Source organism: Meleagris gallopavo, chromosome 11 (assembly GCF_000146605.3).
Source record: "Meleagris gallopavo isolate NT-WF06-2002-E0010 breed Aviagen turkey brand Nicholas breeding stock chromosome 11, Turkey_5.1, whole genome shotgun sequence".
Lineage (NCBI taxonomy): Eukaryota > Metazoa > Chordata > Aves > Galliformes > Phasianidae > Meleagris > Meleagris gallopavo.
In genome coordinates this window covers 9,037,933-9,058,249 of record NC_015021.2, presented here as the reverse complement: position 1 = coordinate 9,058,249, position 20,317 = coordinate 9,037,933, and the positions used below count along the sequence as shown (strand labels likewise).

The 20,317-nt window shown below is 57.4% G+C and overlaps 1 protein-coding gene across 2 annotated transcripts; it reads left to right on the top strand.

Moving 5' to 3' along the window:
* The first annotated feature begins 2,630 nt into the window (after positions 1-2,630).
* Positions 2,631-19,279, top strand: LOC100544032 (diacylglycerol kinase beta). Of its 2 annotated transcripts, XM_010716500.3 has the most exons (25): positions 2,834-2,900; positions 5,288-5,364; positions 6,200-6,356; positions 6,464-6,526; positions 6,832-7,071; positions 7,484-7,654; positions 8,153-8,202; positions 8,282-8,356; positions 8,433-8,552; positions 9,084-9,201; positions 9,293-9,381; positions 9,481-9,597; positions 9,671-9,769; positions 9,885-9,998; positions 10,074-10,147; positions 10,273-10,347; positions 10,445-10,530; positions 10,667-10,756; positions 10,948-11,108; positions 11,839-11,903; positions 12,181-12,271; positions 14,994-15,195; positions 16,313-16,433; positions 16,517-16,577; positions 16,697-19,279. In XM_010716500.3, exons 1-25 carry the CDS (start codon positions 2,834-2,836, stop codon positions 16,793-16,795), a joined length of 2,682 nt encoding a protein of 893 aa, XP_010714802.1. In that variant the 3' UTR covers positions 16,796-19,279. The 2 variants fall into 2 exon arrangements, with proteins under 2 accessions (XP_010714803.1, XP_010714802.1); XM_010716501.3 differs by lacking the exon at positions 6,832-7,071 and having other exon boundaries at positions 2,631-2,900; positions 16,697-19,275.
* Positions 19,280-20,317: the final 1,038 nt, after the last annotated feature.

Here is a 20,317-nt window from a genome sequence, read left to right as displayed (position 1 = left end):
CGCCCTGCCGGCGGGCGAACGGCGCCGGGGCTGCCGCTGCGCGGGGCAGGAGGTGCGGGAGGAGGCCGTCTGGAACTTGTTGTTCGGGTTGTTAGCGGGGATGGAAGGGGAGAAGGGCAACCTCAAAGCTGCGGGGAAACAGCGCCGTCCCACTCAAGGTGCAGCTGACCCTGGGGACTGGCTGCTGCGGGGTTCCTGGGGCTGTCCCGCTCTCGTGGCTTCGTGCGTGCAGGATGCTGCTGCCTCGGGCTGGGGCTCTTCCACCAGACGGGCTCTGCGGTGGTGTATGAGCAGAGATCCAGGCTGCACTGAGAGAATATCTGGGGGAAAAATTGATGGCAATGAGAGAGCGGCGGCAGGTGTCTGCCCCTCCGAACGCAGTGCTCAGCGAGGGCGAAGCATCTCTTGGCAAAGTGCTGCTCTCTGTCCCTGCCCACGGGTGTGAGGGGCTTTGGGTCGGTGCACCCGTGCACATCCCCTCAGTGCTGCGGGGTGCTGGGATCCAAAGGGAGCTCTGGTGCCTGCAGAAAGCGCGTTGAGGTTGACTCAGTCTGGGTTTGTTTGCTGCAGTGGGACAGGAGGGATTTCCACCCAATTTAATGCCAGAGGGGCCTCTCAGCTGGATGTCGCAGGAGCAGGCAGACCCTTAGGGAAGGTGGGGGCACTCAGACTGAAGGTCCTGCTTTGGGACTGGTGGGACACAGCCACCACCTCCTGTTGGGCCCCACGGGGCATCCAGAGGGCAGGCGAGGTGCTGGGACTGCTGGAAAACCCTCTCCTCGTTCTTTGTACTGCTGGGAGGAGAGCTATTTTTAGGAAGAGGCAAGTTTGATTTAATATCGTGTAATTTGCTGCTGACAATTCAGAGGCCGTCCAAATGAGCAGCAGCTGGATTCCCGAGGAGGTTTTTTCCTTCCCTCCCTAAGACCCGAGGCTGACATGCCAGAAGTGGCATTTGCTGTTCTACAGATTGATGGGGGAAAGCCTCTAGGAGCGGCCCAATCAGGGCCATGTCCTGCCCCACTATCTCTGAGTATGGGGACAGATAGAGGGAGCTGGGAACCACAGCCAGCCCCCCCTGCGCCTTTCCTTCTGCAAGCTGAACTGGCTCCAGGCTCCTAGTATAGGTTTAAGATAAAAAACAGTTTCTGGCCCAACTAAGCAGCTCGTTTGCCTGGAAACAGAAAGCACTTGTGGGGGGGTTTCAGACAGAGCCTCTGGAGTACCCAGAGACAAGCTCTGCATCCTGCAGGGGTTTGGACACAGCTCTCCCACTTGCGCCTCCACTGCACCACCCCCAGCGCTCCAGTAATTCCTGCTGCAGGGTTTGCTTGACATGCATGTGTCTATGCGGAGGAGATGGGAACATCCCCTCCCTTTGCCTCTGCCTTGGACCCTCTTGATGTGGAAGGAAATGGCTCTCTTCTTTTCCCCAGTGATTGGTGCCTTGTTATATCATCTGAGCACCCCAAGCACCATCCGAGCATCCCATCCCAAAGCACCAAATGCTTTGCTCGCACCATTCAAGCATCCCAAAGCACAATTTGAGCATCCCAAAGCACCAGTGTCTCAGCACCTCCCCTGTTCATTGATGCGAAGGGATGCCAACAAGCATACACAAAGGGCATTTGGCCCTGAATGGCCATCACCTGGCAGCAGTCATTCCCTGTCCTCCACAGGTCCAGCTCCAATGCTTTGCCTTGAGCCACGGCTCCCAGCTGCCAGGCTGGGCACACCTCTCTCACTCAGCGCTGTGTCTCTCCAGGCATGCAGGTTATCCTCACTCTGGTGCTGGAACACCACTCCCCACCAACCCTGGCTCTGTGTTATCCAGTTGCTCTCCACCTGGCAGTCAGCACCAAACCAGAAGGCAGCCCTAAAATCGAGATCTAATTGCTCCCGTCTGCTCCTTGAAGAACAAGCATCTCCAGGGCCGGCTGCATGTCCTCGGGAAGCTGACATTTCCCCTGGACTTTAGCCACCGATTCGGTTAAGTGAAGAAGCTAATAAATTTTGAAGCCTGCAAATTGATCGGCTGGAGACTGCCACTTTGCTTGAAGCCCTCTGACATTTCCTCTGGGGCACAGCCTTCCCCAGCACTTTTCTTCGTGTAGGTTCCCCCTTGCCTGGTTTAAAACATAGATTTTCATTAGAAAAGATTATCAGCTGTGGGAGCCAGTGAAAGGTCAGGGCTGGCTCCGTGGATGGAGCTGCAATCTGTGAGTTTCCATTCGTTCACATCCTCTGCCCTGCAGGCATCGTGAGCTGTGTCTTCTGTAATTAAGAGCCTCGTTCTTTCTGCCTGTATCGTGTTGAATTCCCTTGCAAAATGCTGATGGGGAAGCTCTGGCTAGGAGCAGTCGGATGTGTGTCACTGAGGTTACACATGGAATCCCCCCATTTGAGGCAGCTCCTCCAGCAGGTGTTGAGCCCTGGGGTGAGCAGTGGCTTAGGGAGCCCCGTGGGTCCCAAAGGGTTGGGGAGCTCCGTGGGTCCCAGCAGGAACACACCAGGGGGGATCTGCTGCTGGGAAAGAATCTCACCCTCTATTTCCAAGCTCAGGAGCCCTAGTGACGTCAGCCAAGGCTGTCCATCTGGGATGGAGTCTTGGTGCCACTGATGCCATCCTCTCTTTCTTTCCCACTGCAGGGAGGAGGGTACTGGCCAGGTGCTCCGGCCGTGGCTGCCCTGAAGCTCTCAGCCTCACTGCCGGAGCGATGCTGTACGTGGGACCAGAACCCCCGTGCCCCTCACAGTGCCGACGTGAGCCAGCATGGCGATGAGCCCAGGCAGTTCCTAGAGTGGTGGCCGGTGGCCCCGCAGCGGCCCCAAGATGAGTGACGGGGGCTGGATCACACTCAGCCCCGCTGAATTCGCCCAGCTCCAGCAGTACACTGACTGTGAGTAGTGCTCCTTGCATGGCCCGATTCCCAACACCCAGCTCTCCTCCGTCCTGCCCCTTTGCAGCTTCACGGCCATGGGGACTGGCTCACAGTTCCCTGCCTGTAGTTTAAGCATGGACAATTTGTCCTCTGAGATTTGGCTCAGTTTGGATGGCGCTTGGGACAAGGAGGCTCGGCGGGGTCCGTCACCTGCAGGGATGCCCACCCTGCAGCTCCTGGCCACCGCGACGGAGAAAACATCAGATGCATCCACTGATGCTACTGAAAAACGAGAGCAGAGCTGCTGTGCTCCCCTGGTGTCCATCACCTCCCTGCAGTGGGGCTGGGGCCCCAAGGACCAGCCCAGTGTCACTCAGAGCACTGCAGCCCCATCCCCAGAAAGCCCCCGTGCCGGGGGGCAGCGGCGCAGACGTGAGCACAGCTCCATCCCTCTGCAGGCACCCACATTTGTCGGCAAAGTGAAATGCCAGCGGGGAAAGCGGGCGGGCTTTTCCCAAACACACGGAGCTGCGCTACAGCTCAGCTCTGGCTGCCAACCCTCTGCGATGATTTTGCTTTTGCAGAGAAGGAATTTTGCTTTTGCAGAGATGGAATTTTGCTTTTGCAGAGACAGAATCACGAGCCTCGGGTAACTTTTATAGAGTCATAGAATCACAGAATGGTTTGGGCTGGAATCCCATCCAGTCCCCAACCCCTGCTGTGGGCTCCTCCAGGGATGGGGCACCACACTTCTCTGGGCAGCAGTGCCAACGCCTCACTGCCCTCTGAATATAGAATTTCTTCCTAATACCTCATCTAAACATCTTTTAATTTACAGCCATTACCCCTTCTCCCATCGCTGCACTCCCCAATAGGCTTCTCTCCAGCTTATCTTCCATAGCCCCCGTTAGGCACTGGAAGGCTGCTGTGAGGTCTCCCCTTCCCGTGTCCAGACTGAACACCCCCAGCTCTCAGCCATAGCAGAAGTGCTCCCACCCTCTGAGGATCCTCATGGCCTTCTCTGGACCCACTCCAACTGGTCCATGTCCTTGTGCTGGGGGCCCCAAGCTGAATGCAGCACTGCAGGTTGGGGTTCAGACAATGGAGCAGAGGGGGGACGCTGCCCTCCCTGACCTGCTGGCCATGCTGCTTTTGATGTAGCCTGGAATACAGTTGGCTTTCTGGGCTGCAAACACACACCGCTGGTTCATATTCAGTTTTTCACTCACCAGCACCCAAGTCCTTCCCTGCAGCTCTGCTCACCACCCTCTCATTGCCCAGCTGACATCTGTGCTTGGGGTTGCCCTGACCCTGTGCTTGGGGTTGCAGGACCTTGCACTTAATTTATGTGGTTCTCAGGGCTCACCTCTGGAACCTGCCCAGTTCCCTCTTCACAACAGCCCTTACTTCAGTGCTGAACACATCTTCCCTGGGCATGGTGCTGCAGGTGAGACGGGCTGTGGGCAGGGGTGCAGCGTTGCTGCCGTCACCTCATCCTTCCTTTTCAGAGAACGAGCTCTGCGTTATTTAATCACAGACTATAAAACGCCATCTGTAATGCTGAGTTTGTGCACAGCATCTTCGTTGTGTTAATCAAAGTTTGGCAAGCGAGGCTTGCTCAGGAGGTGGGGGGCGGCTGCAGCAGGGAGCTGGGAAGGAGCTGGTGTTTTGTGCAACTGCAAATATCCTTCCCGTCTCCAGACACTGCTCTGCCATCCTCATACGATGCACAAGGGGCTAATCATGGGAATGGAAGCGTTTTGAATGACAGTGCAACTTGTGAGCAGGCAGAAGGGATATTTTCTAGCAAAAGAAATACAGCTGCCACCCGAAGGGCAGGGGCGTGACAGATGAGCCATCCTTCCCCTCCCTGAGGCAAGGGTGCAGAGTCCAAACACAGCATTTTCCACAGCCTCCTTCAAAGCACTTGGATGCTACTTAGGGCCAGCCCAGGTATTGGCTCCAGAAGATGAACAGGGACAGAGCGAGAAGCCTGACGCTGGACAGGAGCTGTGCCGCAAGGCTGGGGTTGTCCCATGGAAATTGGGCTGACCCCAAATCCTGCACATTATGGGGGCCAAGAGCTCCCCAAGGTCCTTCCTGTCCCAACCACCAGCTGCATTGGCCCCACATCATGTGTCTGTCCCATAGCACTCGTGGCCCAGCACCCCCAGTAGAAGAGCAGGAAGTAGCTCCATCCTGCATATAGAGAGGAATTAGCAGCAATAATCAGGGATCGTGTGCCCAAGAGCCACTTAAATGTCCCCCCAAAAGTGGGGCACAAATAGATCCTCCCAGGGCATACAGGGACCTGGTTGTTTGTCAGTGAGGAAGCTTGTTGCCACCTGTAGTTGTCAAAGGGGGCTTGCTAGACCATGCTCAGTGCAATGCTTTTGTCTCCCCAGACTCCACTAAGAAGCTCAAGGATGTCCTGGAGGAGTTCCATGGGGATGGTGTCCTCTCGAGGTACAACCCTGAACAGGTACAGTCCTTTCCCATCCAGCCTTCCCCACTGCCTGCTCGGCCACACAGCACAGCAGATGCTGCTGGGAGACCCCAGCTCCCTAGTCATCTCCCCCATCATATCCCATCCCATCCCTCCCATATTGTCCCACTCCATACCATAGCACCCATTCTACTCCCTCCCATCCCATCTTGTCTCATCCCATCCCATCTCTCTTGCCATCCCATCCCATTTCATCTGTCCCATCTGATCCCATCCCTCACTGAGAGCATTTTTGGCACTTTCTTGCCAGGCGGGAGCAGAGAAGTGATTTACTCTCACTTACCCCTTGCACTTCCCCCAAAGCAATTTGTTTTGCTGTTGCCAACCTGGAGACATGGGCAGACCCTATACCTCATCACACTCACCTGGGGAAGGCTGGGGTTGTTTGTTCCAAGTGGTGCTTTTAGTGAGAGCTATTATTGTGCCAGCACGACAGAGCCTTTCAGGAGGGCCGTAATCACTAGAAACGAGGTGAAACGAGAAAATCAGTGGGCTGAAAGCTGCAAGGAGAAGCAGCAGAACCACCTCGCTATTCACGCTCACTGTGGGACCCCACACAGAAGGAGATTTCCCCATGCGGGAGGCAGTTATGTCGGCACGGGGGAGTGTGGCTGGAGGTGCAATCACCTCACCCCTCCCCTGCCCTCTGGGAGCCTTTCACCTCCCCCAGCACATCCCCAGTCCCCATAGCCACCAGCCCATCGCTGAGCAGCAGGACGCAGTGCTGCAAGGGCAGGATGCAGGCACTATTGTGCAGAGCAAACCCTGCCCCGTGTGCAGCCTCAGCCCACAGCCCCCTGTGCCCCCGCAGCCCATCGACTACGAGGGCTTCCGCCTCTTCATGAAGACCTACCTGGAGGTGGAGGTGCCCGAGGAGCTCTGCCAGCACCTCTTCACGTCCTTCAAGCGGAAGAGCTGCCAGGCAGCCCCCGAGGCCCAGCGCCAAAGCCCCAGCATCTCGCAGCTCGGTGAGCCCGCTTGGCACGAAGCTGGGCACTGCAGCCTGGCTCTGTCCCCATCGGCTCTCCCTGCCCTGGGGAGGACAGAGCTTCATGGTGCCGAACGTGTGTTTCAGAGCCCAAGTCGCTTGATGCCGGCATCTCCATCCAGACCGAGGTGGCCTGCGCTCCTGTCACAGGTACCGTGTGGGGCCGTCGATGCGGCCAGCGCTGCGTCCCCCCACTGCTGGGTCTGCAGCGTGAGGAGCCATCTGCTGAGAGAGCACATTAAACTGCAGAAGCAATAGGAAAAACACACAGAGGAGGGTGTCCTCTCCATCCCGACCCCAGCACACATCCCGAGGGCTTGGGGGCTGAGCACGGTGCGGGACTGACGGGTCAGGATATCGGCCTACTGGTGGGCTAGTGAAGAGGATGAGGTGGCTAGTGATGGGAGGGGGGCTGCTGGAGGCCGGTGGGGGAGGCAGCCGTGTCTGCTTTGCAGGGATCAACGGGAAAACGCTGCTCAGTGCCCTGGGACGGCACACGGCTGAGCCCAAGGGCTGCCCCAGCACAATGGCTGAGCCGCAGCCGGCGGCGCTGAGCCCAGCCTCCATAGCCGCTGCCTCCCCCAGCTGGTCCCGGTCATCCTCCCAGAAGTCCACTACTGGCACCCCCTCTGCTCACAACTCCTCGGGGTCTTCAAAGATCTCCTCGGGGTCCCTGCTCAGCCCCCAGTCGCCAGGTGAGCTCGGCTGGGGCTGTGCAGGGGACAGGTGACAGGGGTTGCCCGGTGCTGTCTCCGGAGCAGCAGCGGTGACCTCTCCAGCCAGGCAGCCTCCCGGTGCCTCAACACCTTTGCTTTGCAAACTGAAGCCATCGCTCCCATCCCGCAGAGCTGCCGCTGCTCAATGTCTTAATTACCTGGCAGCAGCTCCTACGGAGAGGGATTAATGAAGTGCCTCCCCGCTGCCCGAGGAGCGAGCGGCCATCTGCTGCGGGTAGACCGCATGGGCTGTCCCCTGCTCTGGGCACAGGTGGCATCACCCGGCCCTGCTCCACGTCCTCCACATCACCTGAGTCCTGTGGAGCGTCCTGCAGAACCCCTTGGCCCCCTCCCGATGCACAGCCCGGTGTGTGCCCCTCCCTCCCCGCAGGCTCCAGGAGTTTGGAGAAGAGACTTCCCTTCAGTCTGCGGAAAAGCCACAGCGCCCTGAAAGCTGCCCCCCAGCACCCTCCGGCCCCCCTGGCTCAGGTGGTCTACCTGAAGGACATCGTCTGCTACCTGTCCCTGCTGGAGAGAGGACGGGCAGAGGACAAGCTGGAGTGTGAGTGGCACCCCTGAACTACAGACTGCTGGTTACTGGGTGAACTGGGAGGAGTGGAGGGACCAAAGCTGGGCTGGCTTCAAACTTATGGGGCTGTAGGAGTCAACGTCCGTGGCAGTGCCCTGTTTCCATCCCTGTTTCTATCCCCTTTGGGCTGTAATCACTGGGTTAGGTGGCTCGGGTACCTGGCAGCAGCTGTTTGGGGAAATGGGAGTTTAGCTGGGCTCAAAGTTTGTCCCAGGTGGGACCACTGCAAGATGCTGAGCAGTGTGAGGCCACATCCCTTCCCACAGGAGCCTAAAGGGAAATATGAGCAAACCACAGGGCCTGCAGCAGCTCCACGGGTGCGCGTGTGGGATCAGTATGCCTTTCTCTCTGTTGTAAGCCCTTCCCCAGCAGAGGGGGGAGTGTGTGGTGTGAGTGTGAGGGGGGCAGGGAACCAGAGTGGCTTTTGGGGACACCGAGTCCAACCTGCAGCGGCTTTTCTTCTCCCTTCAGTTATGTTTCGCCTGTATGACACCGATGGGAACGGCATCCTGGACAGCTCGGTAAGCCTGAGGAGGAGAAACCGAGGGCAATTTGGGATGTAGGGCAAGGGCACTGACCCGGCCACTTCCCTGTGTACAGGAGCTGGATCGTATCATAAACCAGATGGTGCACGTGGCTGAGTACCTGGAGTGGGACTCCACTGAGCTGAAGCCTGTGAGTGCCCAGCGGGGGCTCGAGAGCCCAGGGGCTGCGAGCTGCACCCTGCTGCAACCTCCCCTCCTACCCTCAGATCCTGAAGGCGATGATGGAGGAGATTGACTACGACCACGATGGGAACGTGACGCTGGAAGAGTGGATCCGGGGCGGCATGACCACCATCCCCTTGCTGGTGCTGCTGGGAATGGAGACGGTGAGACGGGAGAGCTGGGCACGGAGCGAGGCCGCGGCAGCAGCAAGGCTGCAGGAGCCACGGGAGGGCAGCCTCCCCTCGGCAGCCCACGCGGGCTGCGTTTGTTCTGCAGCATTGCAGTGCACTCCGGTGCTGCGCGTGTTCAACCCAAATGATGAGCGGGGGTGGTTTTCACCCCCCTTTATTTCCACGTCTCATTTTTTCATCCTACTGAGCTTCACATCCCCAAGCTGCATCCGAGTCCTTATCCAAGTCCCCTTCCGTGTCTGATTTGCAGGGAAAATTTGTCCCCAGTGCCCATTCTAGTGTTTGCTTTCCAAGGAGGGGCGGGTAGGCAGATTGTCAGGCAGGAATTTGAAGTGGCTCCTTGAGAGTGCTGGTGCCCAGACACAGATTCAAGAGGCGTGCTCTTCCATGAGGGGCTCAGCCTGGAGCCGGCTTTATTTGCGCTTGGTGGCAAGGATGTAGGAGGGACAACATGGGGAAAGGCAGGAGGGAATGAGCCTCCTGCTCCTCTCGGCTGCCCTGCAGAATGTGAAGGATGATGGGCAGCACGCCTGGAGGCTGAAGCACTTCAAGAAGCCCGCCTACTGCAACTTCTGCCGCACCATGCTGCTGGGCGTCCGCAAGCAGGGCCTCTGCTGCTCCTGTGAGTCATGTCCCCAGGGCACCCCAACCCTGCTGGGTGCTGCGGGGCTGTAGGGGAGAGGGTCGCTCACCTCCTCCTTCCCTCCCACCAGTCTGCAAATACACCGTGCACGAGAGGTGCGTGTCCAAAGATATCGCCTCCTGCATCAGCACCTATGTGAAGTCCAAAAGGAACACCAATGTGAGTAGGAGGGACCAGCCTCTGAAATCCCAGAGGAGTCCATGGAGACAGAACAGCTGCCGGGGGTCTGCGGGTGCAGCATCCCTTTTCCTCTTGCAGGTGATGCAGCACACCTGGATTGAGGGCAACTCCCCCGTCAAGTGCGACCGATGCCACAAGAGCATCAAGTGCTACCAGGGCATCACCGGCCTGCACTGCGTCTGGTGCCAAGTCACCGTGAGTGGGAACGGTCGGGGGATCAGAGGGGGTTGTCACCTTTGTGTCACCCCGCTGACGTCCCCCCCTTTAGCTCCACAACAAATGTGCCTCCCACGTCAAGCCGGAGTGCGATGGGGGCCCTCTGCGGGACCACATCTTGCTGCCTTCCTACATCTGCCCAGTGGTTCTGGTGCGTGGCCACCCTGTCCCCACACCCCTCGGTCCTTGCCCTGTCCCCACGCCCCCCGGTCGCTCGCCCCATCCCCCACACGCCCCCCCCACCCGCCCTCGCCTGTGTCCCGCAGGAGCGGCAATCCCACTGCCGCAGGTCCGACAGCGAGTCCCCAGCCGGCACCAACCCCGAGGATGGGCAGAGCTTCAAGTTCAACTCCACCACAGTGGATGGGCAAGGGCTGCAGGTAGGATCTCCCCCCCAGGCTGCGGTTGGCCATGCTCTGCTGGGTATTTCAGCCTTCATCCTTTCTGCCTTCCAGATCAGCCCCCGGCCTGGGACACATCCCCTGCTGGTGTTTGTGAACCCCAAGAGTGGAGGGAGGCAAGGAGAACGGTAGGTTGTACCCCTGCCTGGTGATAGCATTCCTCCGTGGCTCCACTGCCACCAGCTCGTTGGGATGCCCCAGCCACCAGACAGCATCCCCTGTGGCATCTCTCACTTCTTTTCTTTTCCTGTAGGGTCCTCCGAAAGTTTCACTACCTGCTTAACCCGCGGCAAGTGTACAACCTGGATCGTGGTGGGCCTGCTCCTGGGTACGGAGGTGCTGCGGACACTCGCCAGCCCCCACAGCCCGTGCTGATGCCCGTCCATCTCCTGCATAAACCATTTTCCTCTCTCTGCCCCGTCCAGTCTGAGCTTTTTCCGGGACACTCCAGATTTCCGTGTTCTGGCCTGTGGAGGGGATGGCACTGTGGGCTGGATCTTGGACTGCATAGGTGAGCAGGCTCTGTAGCCCCTGAGTAGAGAAAACTACTGGGTAGAGGAAGGACATCAAGAGGAGTATGAAACAAGCCTAGCCAGGGCGCAATCCGTCCATCACAGCCCCAAACCCTGTTTCCCCTTGTGTTGCAGACAAGGCAAACTTGCTGAAGCACCCACCAGTGGCCGTCCTGCCCCTGGGAACAGGCAATGACTTGGCCCGGTGTCTGCGCTGGGGCGGAGGTGAGATTAGGCGAGCATCGCTCTGCTGGGATGCAGCCCATGGGGACCGTGTGTGAATGTGGGGTGCTGTCCTGGGGCTGGGAGGCACGTAGCTGGGGCAAGGGCAAATGATGTGCCACGTGAGCAGCCCTCAGCTGCACCCTGTCTCATTGGCATGGATGCGCTCCCTTTCATCCTCCTCCAATGTGCAGGCTATGAGGGCGGCAGCCTGATGAAGGTGCTGAAAGACATTGAGCACAGCACGGAGGTGATGCTGGACCGCTGGCAGATAGACGTGATTCCGAGTGACAAGGAGGCCAACGGGGACCCTGTCCCATACAGCATCATCAACAACTACTTCTCCATCGGGGTGGTGAGTAGTGAGGCCCCTCAGCACCAAGGGGGAATGGGGAGGGACGTGGTGGCCAAGCTGAGCAAGGAGCAGCAGAACCCATTGGAGCATCCCTGTGCTGTTGTTGCCCCAAACCTGCAGATCAGGGCCTTTGGGGTGATTTGTCTGCCCTGTGAAATAAATGCTTCTCAGCTGCCAGGAAGTCAGGGAGTGGAGCAGATGGGAATGGTTCCCATGCTTTCTGATCCTGTCTCCTCTCCTCCTGTACTCACTTGAGCCCTCTCTGGGGCGTGAGCCTTGTAGGAGCAGGGACGGCTGGCTTGTGTCATTCCACAGGGACAATAAAAGCCTTTCTCAGAATTTGGTGAAACTCTCCATTTGAGCTTGGGTCCCCCACCCTGCAACTCCCCCTCCCTGCTCTTCCTTGCTTGTGTTCCCAACCTCCCTCTTGGCATTGTCTTTCTGTTTTTATTGTTGTCTGAAATAGCAGCGCTTGAATGCAAAAATATTCACAAAATGTCTCTCTTCCAAGCTGAGGGTGCTGCAAGAGCCAAAGGAGCTCTGACACAGTTCAGGGAAGTTTGGGGTCCCAGGGGTGGGTCGCAATCTGATGGAAGCTGTGTGGGAGCCCCATGCTATGGGGCCAGCAATGAGGGAGGGCAAAGGGCTGAGCCCCTGTGTCCCAGTGCACACACAGGGAGGGGGATTCTGTTTCCCAGCCCTTTCCAACCTGCACCACCTCTCCTTGCAGGATGCCTCCATTGCCCACCGCTTCCACATCATGCGAGAAAAGCACCCTGAGAAATTCAACAGCAGGTAAGGGCTGTCCAGCTGCTGTGCCACAGCTACAGGGCCATTCAGTGTCCCCCCGAGCCACTGTCCCCAAGCCCCTGCATGCTCATGCCTGCTGCTGGCCCTGTACATCTCACTGGGTGCTGCTGGTGCACCTTAGCCAGCGTCCATCCTTTGGCATGCCTCCAAGCAAGTGGGGGAGGCTGAGGAGCCTCGTGTCCCCAAAGGGGACACCTTGTGGGGTGGGCCGGGGGAGTTGCTGCTCACATGTGGGATGCTAACACCACTCCCTGTGCCCTAGGATGAAGAACAAGCTGTGGTACTTTGAGTTTGGTACATCAGAAACCTTTGCAGCCACCTGTAAGAAGCTCCACGACTACGTTGAGGTGGAGGTGGGTTTCCAAGAAGTGAAAGTGGGGATTTGGGGAAGGCTTTACCAGGGTATCAGAATTCATAGAATCAAGGTTGGAAAAGACCACTGAGATCACCTAGTCCAACTCTAGCCCACCGTGCCTGCTGCCCACATCCCTCAGTGCCACATCGCCACAGCTCTGAACACCTCCAGGGATGGTGACCCCCACCTCCCTGTGCAGCTGTGCAGTGCCTCAGTGCTCTTTTTGAGAAGAAAGGTCTCCTGATACCCAAGCAGTCCATGCCTTTGGATAGAGCTGCGGTGCCCTGGGGCAGCAGGGAGGTTGGGAATGTTGTTGGGTGCCTGTCTGGGGGACAGGTGTGTGCAGTGCCCAGACCTCCGCAGCCCACAGAGCTGGAAGGATGACAATATTCAATTTTTGATAAAGAATCAAATCTGATTCTTTCATAATCAATTATTTACTAACTCAAGAACTAATTACTGCTCGATAACCAATGAGCAGGAGCAAGAGCTCGCTTCTCCCCAGCCAAAGCATCCCACAGCCCTCCCCATGGCCAGCCCATTCTGCCGGCGTGCTGAGGGACACTGGCAAAGTGGGGAGGCTCAGGGGGGGCCGGGCACACCAGGGCAGTGCTGGGTGAGGGGCTGCGTGCCGGCTCTCCAAGCCCAGCCTGCACCTCCAGCACAGGGCTCACCGCGTGGCCGGCCAGCTGCAGGCAAAAGAATAGCCCTGTATTTTTTCCCCTTCCAGCTGTATTTGAGAGTGTGCCTGGAATATTCTCTCTGTAAACTCAGTGTCTGCTCGCAGCCGTCTTTGGATTACATGGAAACAGCCTTTAATTAGAGCAGGGAGGAGGGACCGCTGCGTGCCAGCGGTTGCTAAGAGCTCTGTCATTTTGCAGTTTGCATTGGTGGGGTTTGTGCCGTGCTTTTCTGCAAACTTCCGGCTCGCCTTATCTCGGGATAAATGCCCCTTTTAGAACTTATTCTGGAGGGCTACAGAAAGAAAAACCCGCTGGCGTGCACTGGGCCACGCAGCCCCAACGCTGGGGCACTGTGGTGTTGGAGCCCGTTTACATGCCGGGGTTCTCTGCTCACCCTAAAGCTCGGCCCACCGTGCCGGCAGGAAAGCGTTAAGGCGACGGCATTTTAAGCTGAAAGTAGCAGCTCTTCGGCTCTGAGGCAACTGTCGTCCTCACAGAGAAATGGCAGTTTTGTTTTGGAAATTGGCACTCGTTCCAGTGCAGCTCCTGGAAATGAATTTGCTTTTCCCCCAGCTGCAAATTTCTCCTCCCAGCGCCGCTGCCAGCACGCCGCCAGCTGCCCCCGCTCAAAGAGCCCTTTGTGGCAGGCTGGCACGTGGAGCGGGGCTGCAGGGCTGCAGGGCTGCAGGGCTGCGGGGAGAGGGGCTGCTCCTGCTCCAGGGGTCCCACAGCACATGGTGATGCTGAGGTCCCATCCCATCCCATTGAGGGAGATGATTGGTGCGTTGGCCACAGCACGGCCAGCTTGCTGTGCACCCGCTGCTCACGGCAGTATGGTTTGCATCGTTCACAGCAATCATCATGTTATTAAAATGCACCGAGAAATAAGGGATGGAAGCCCAGCCTCGGTGAGGCAGCTCTTTGCCTGCAGACCAGAAGCCCTTTGCATTTCAAGGCAGGGCCAAACCGTCTCTGAGCGGGGAGAGGGCACAGAGCTCTGAGCCTACAGAAGTGCCCACTTGTTCCTATCCAGCCCATACCCCATACCAAAAATAAGCTCGAGCCCTCCACTCCAGCTCCAGCAAAACAACTAGAGTGTGGGCAGCAGCAGGGTTCTATCAGCCAACTCACATTTCCTCCTGGCAAAGAGACACAGGGGACAGAAATTCCTTCGCATCCCCAAAATGCAAGAAGAAAAGTGCTCTGGTGTTTGCTGAAGTGTAGGCTGGCAGGTAGGGAACAGATGCCTGGGGAGAAATGCAGATGTTCAAAGGGAAATACAGATGCTCTAGAGAAAATGGAGTTGAAAGTGAGAGACGGATGCTGCCCACAGCAATCCTGACTTCAGAGGGATCCAGACAGAGGAGCCCTTGTTTCTTCAAACCCAAGACTCCATTTTTTCTGGTGGAACTGCGTGGCAGCACCCACAGATGAGGTCAGTGCCACGTCCTGGGTATCCTGGGCGAGAGAGCTGAGATTAAGGGATTTAATTCCATTTCTGTGTCCTGTGGGACAGCCATCAACAGCAGCTATTTGGCTTTCCATGGAATTTTCAAAGCCATCAGTCCTAGTGTGTGCTGGTGGATCCAGAACACCCATCTTGGGCACTGTCCTGTTACTCTCTCCCAAAAAACTGCCGTCTTTTTCTCTATAGCCTTTAAGGCACTGCACAGCTGCACAGGGAGGTGGGGCAATCACTGTCCCTGGAGGTGTTCAGAGCTGTGGAGATGTGGAGCAGAGGGACACAGCCAGTGGGCATGGTGGGGTGGGCCAGGGCTGGACCTGGGGATCTTAGAGGTCTTTTCCAACTGTAGTGAGCCTATGATCCCATAACTCTGTAACAATTTATTCCTGGTTTCCAACAAGCACTTTAGCCCTTTTGCGTCAGCCTTTGTGTAGCCAGACTGCAATTTGAGGTCAGCTTAAGCAAGGGGACGAGGAAGGCTGGCGCTGCAGGAGCCCATGGGGCTGCATGGCACAAAGGGGTCCAGTTGGAGCAGGCTGCTGGGTCCTGATGTACGTCTGTGTGCCCGGCAGTGTGACGGGACCTTGCTGGATCTGAGCAACGCTTCCTTGGAGGGCATCGCCGTCCTCAACATCCCCAGCATGTATGGTGGCTCCAACCTTTGGGGCGAGACCAAGAAGCAGCGTGGCTACAACCGCCTGAGCAAGAAAGCACCAGAGAAGCCGCACGCAGCGGTGGTGACCGACGCCAAGGAGCTCAAGTTCTGTGCACAGGGTGAGTGGTGGGGACGACGGTGCATGGGAGGGACTGGCAGCAGAGCTGCAGCGCTGGCATCAGGGGCTTTTTTAAGCTTCTGCTGCCGCAGTGCCGTCAGCATGCTGCCTTTTTGTGGGAACGCAGCGATGTGTGCGAGCTGCAGGCAGCTGGGGGAAAAACCCCAGCATCTCTCCTCCAGTGTGCTGTGCTCCTGGCACTTCTGCCCAGCACTCTGCCCCTGGTGCCCCTGGTGCCTGTCTCATCTCTGCCAGCACGGGCACAAGCAGAGGCAGAGATAGAGGCGAAGGATGGTGCAGGCAGCCCAGCTTGCCCCCAGGAGAGCAGGCTGTAGGAGTTATTCAGCAGGGAGAAATCAACTGGGAAGCAACGTGCTGCTCCTGGCAGCTCCTGGTGGGATGTGCCAAGTGCCCACTTTTTTCACAGTCCATGGTGGGAAGCTGCTCCCAGTGAGACTCCTGCTGTTGTTTCCCCTGGTGCACACACCCCATCCAAGGGCTGGAGGGGGATCTGTGCCAGGATCTGGTGCTGTCTGGCACCAGGGGGATTTTTGCTCTTGCAGTTGTGTGGGAGCAGCCACACCAAGCTGGTCAGAATGCCTCAGGATAGCAGAAGGCACAGGGTCCCTGGACAGCCTGCATCACTGTTGCAGCTCTTCCATCTTGTTCCCTTCCTGCCTGGCCCAAAGAGGAAACCTTGAACCCATGGGACAGGGGCGGATCATGCAAGGGGGGGCTGATTTTTACGTATGAGAGCTCAGGCTGCGCATGAATGAAACCCAGACAGGTTCAGGCTGGAGAGTTCAAGCTCGACTGATTTCCTGGAGCGAAGGCATCCTGCCAAAAGCGGGGACAAAGCGGGAGCTTTGCACCACAGGAGCTGGCCGTGGAGTTTTGCTGCTGTATGCAGACGGCTGGCTGTGCCCACCTGCAGCCAGCTCCCCGGTTCTGGGGGACTTTTGACACCCGGCTCAATATTAAATCATTTTGAAAAAAGGAGCACACAGGGGCTGGCAAAGTCCGAGTCCCCCACTCCATCAACAAAAAGGAATGCACAGGAGTCCCTCGAGACATGGGGACGTGGGACCTTGGCACTGACTCAGCTCCATTTCTTGCAGACCTCAGTGACCACCTGCTGGAGGTGGTGGGGCTGGAGGGCGCAATGGAGATGGGGCAGATCTACACGGGGCTGAAGAGCGCTGGGAAGAGGCTGGCCCAGTGTTCAGCCGTCACCATCAGGTATCAGTGCCCATCCCACACAGGGCATGCCCTGATGGGCTGTGAAATCTGGCGGCTGCGTGATCCCCTATTCTCTCTTGCAGGACCTCCAAGCTGCTGCCCATGCAGGTAGATGGGGAGCCCTGGATGCAGCCATCCTGCACTGTAAGCCCCTGGGGGGACGAGATGGAGTGGGAGCCGCTGAGGCGGGGGTGCCCGGTGCCTGGCCAGAGCATGACTCACGGCTGTGAGCTGCTTGCTGAGCTGCATTTGTTTATTTTTAGGTCAAAATTACACATAAAAGCCAAGTGCCAATGCTGCTGGGCCCTCCCCAGAAGAGCAGCTTCTTTTTCCTGAAGAGGAGAAACCGAACTCGAGATTAAGTTGGGTGAAAAGAGCCGCAGCCCAGAGGCAGCCAGACATCCTGGGCATCCTGTGGGCTGCAAAACTTTATCTCTGCACGTCCTGACTCTTCTCCCTGCTTCACAAACACTGCGCTGGAAAGTGGGTGCAGGCTGTGCAGGGCCGGTCCTGCTGCACCCGTGCTGAGGTGGGGAAGGATTCCAGCCCAGCCCACTCAGCCCAGCGGGATGCTCCATCTCAGGAACGTTTGGGATCTCCTTCCCAGTTACCACAAGTATTTTCTTCAGCCAGGATCGGAGCAATGGGCAAAGGCAGCTTGGCGTGCAGGCGTGCTAGAACTGTTTTTTTTCCCTTTATTTAAAGAACTACCCCCTTCCTGCCAGCAGAGCTGCAAACGAACGCGTTCCTGAGAAAAAGCCGAGCTTCACTTATTTATTTTTAATCCTCCTGAAGGACACTTGGTGTTTTGCTGCACTGGCTTTCTTGTCCACCAAACCTGCACATCTGAGAAGTTATTTATTTCCTTAGCCTCGAGGACTCGGCTGCCCAACCCTCACTTCCCTTGCTGCTCTCCAAGCAGGATTCCATGCCTTCAGCTGGCTCTCCTGGCTTGCTTCAGAGCAGATGCAAACACAGCACTCGCTGTCGGCTCTGAAGCACGATGCCACAGGGTGTGAAGCAGGCTGTGTGGGGACACAGCTCACCTGGGACATGGGGCTGGGCTCAGGGCAGGCAGGAGAAGGCATCACTGGGAAGTGGGAACAGCCAGAGGGGATCCCAGTGGGGAGCTGCCAGCCCAGCTCTGTGTTTGGACCTCGCATCTGGATTTGTATTTATGTATTTATTGAACAAACTTCAAGGGGTCACTTCCCTCCTAATGGGATGACATTGGACACAAATGCCACCCCCATTTTGGCTGGCCATCCTTGTGGCAGTGCGCCCGGCACGGGCTGCAGCTCCCAGCAACTCCATCCTCGCTCCGTGCAGCTGCTGGGAGAGCGATGCAGCATTTCCCACCACCTAAAAGCTCCTCCAGCTTGGAAGCATCACCTTTTCATTCATGCCAGTGAGGAGTCACTCTGCTTCAGATGCTGCTGGGTTGCCACAGGGAGCAATGTGAGCAGCCAGCCCTCGGGTTTGTTGCAGCCATGTCTCTCCCTGACCCATCCCAAAGCCAAGGACGCGGCTTTGAAGCCCAGCTCCTCCCCCAGAAAGCAGAGAAATGCATGACATGCCATGAGCTGAATGCATCTCCTGGCTCCGAATAGCTGGGAGCTGCCAGCAGTGAGCCTAGGAAGGTTTGCTGATTTCTTCTGCCACCACACACTGCCCCCCACCCTCTCATGGCCCTGCACAGAGAACCACGGCTCCAAAATCAGCCTCCTCCCCCTCCAGCAGCCCCCTCGGGATGCTCTGTGCTGCTGAGAGCAGCATTCCCCCAAGTGCAGAGCTGCTGCCGTCATTAGGTTTCAGAGTTAACAGCACACTGAAAAGTGTTTGTCACCCCCCCAGGCACAGACACTGTAGGCAGCACCGTTCAAGTGCAGCGACCTGCACACTCCCTGCGGCACATAAATCCACCCTCCTCTGCTCCTCGCCAGGGGCAGCCATTAATGAGTAGCCAGGTGAAAGCTTATGGGACGGGTGCCAAAATAAACCCTGAAGTTCTCCTGAAACGGCAGCCTCCGTTTCTCCCAGTCCCCTCCCTGATGTTATCGGCAGACCTCAACACTGGCACCTGGGGAGGATTAAAATGAAACAAAACAACAACCTCAAAGCCTGCACCGCTCTGCTTGGGGCGCAGGATGACAAGATTGAGGGCAGGGAAATTCATAGAGGCAGGTTTGGCTTCCTTTCACTCCCCACTTAGTCTCAACCTGTTGTTTTGTGCTGTGACCATGGCAGAAGGTGTCTGTATGCAAGCAGCAGCATTTTTCTCCGCAGACTGATCCTTGCACCCGGTCATGGTTTGGTGGGCTCATGCTTTGGGCAAAGATCAGTGCCAGGGCCGTTCTGCTTGGCTTTAGCAATAGTGATGGCAGAGCAGGGGGGCAGAGGTGGTTCGGGCTGCCAGGGCTGCTGCCTCCTCTGTGGGATGCAGCATGGATCATGCCAAAGGCATCGCACAACAGGACCTGCAGCTGGCAGCCACCTTAGCCCCAGGCTCCACCCTGGGGGGCTCACAGGGACCACGATAGCCGTCTGGCTCAGCCGGTGCCTCTCACACCAGCCCCCATTTATACCCCTGAAGGCCATAGGATGGAGCTCCCAGCCTCTCCAGGGCAGCCTCTGTTCCCATCCTCCTGCTATGTCTGTAGCCATGGTTGCCTGCATGGAAATAGCGTGGTGTCCGTAGCGTAGCGTGTGTTGCCGTGTACACCTGGCCTGCTGTGGGCTTGTGTCAAATAAAGGTGGTGATGAAACACTCAGCTGGTCCTGAGCATCAGGGTCCCCATTTCCCAGCCATTTTGGGGACACAGTGAGATGTGCCCCTCTGTGAGCACACAGGTGATGGCGTTTTCAGCTGCAGCAAGATGGAACCATGTTCGGTGGGAGGCGCAACAGGCTAAATTTGGAACCTGTGATTTGTTGGTTGTTTTTTTCTTCCCCAAGTAGGTTCTAAATTTAGCAGGTGCCGGTCACCAGCCCCCTCCCAACCCTGTGTGTCCGTGGCCGCTGGCTCATCCCAATGCACCATAAGGAGACCCCATGGCAGCTGGCCTGTAGCATGGCTGGGGTCTGGCCAATTGCTCCCAAAGGCAAAGGCAAGGCAGGGAGAGCCCCTATACCTCTCCATCTGCAGCAGCCATCAGGTCTGACACGGGCTGTTTGTGTACTACTGCTGCTGACACTCCACAGCCCCCGGTCCACCTGCCCAACCGTGTCTCATCTGCTAATTTTACTAGCGGTGATTTAATCCTCCTCACCCTTGTGCAAAGGGAAACACGAGAGTGCCAGCTCCTGCAGCGCCCCCCAGGAGCGTCCCCAAAGGCAAGGACACCCCGTGCCCACCCCACATATCCCAGCAGCTTGTGAATGAGACGTGATGGCAGCTGCCCTGGTGTGCAACATGGGAGCCAAACTGCTCGCAGAGATCAGCATCAACCCTGGGGGGATGCTGACAGCTCCGCAGCACTCTTCACTGGTACAACACCTCCTGAAAAATTAGTAGCGCACCTCTGTAAGGCCACCTGCAAGCCTATGGCCCCCAAATTGCAAGTCTCCAGGCACCCTCCCTGGGTCCCAAGCTGTGCAGAACTGTGCAGAAGCTTGCTGAGCACTCTCTTTTAACCTGCTCCATCAGGGATTTCCTGGGCCCTACAACAGTGGTGTGGGGATCCTGAACCATGGTAGCAGAGTGCCATAGTCGCTGCTTACTTTTATAAACAGGGAAACTGAGGCATGCAGCAGGGCCATGCCGGGTGCTGGGAAGTTCGTGTCCTTGTGGCTATGTCCTGAGCTAATTCCCTGTCCTCTGAGCCATTTGCAATCCTATATGGGCTGTGCTGCAAGTCCTGCTGGGGGCCCTGAGGGTCTGTCCA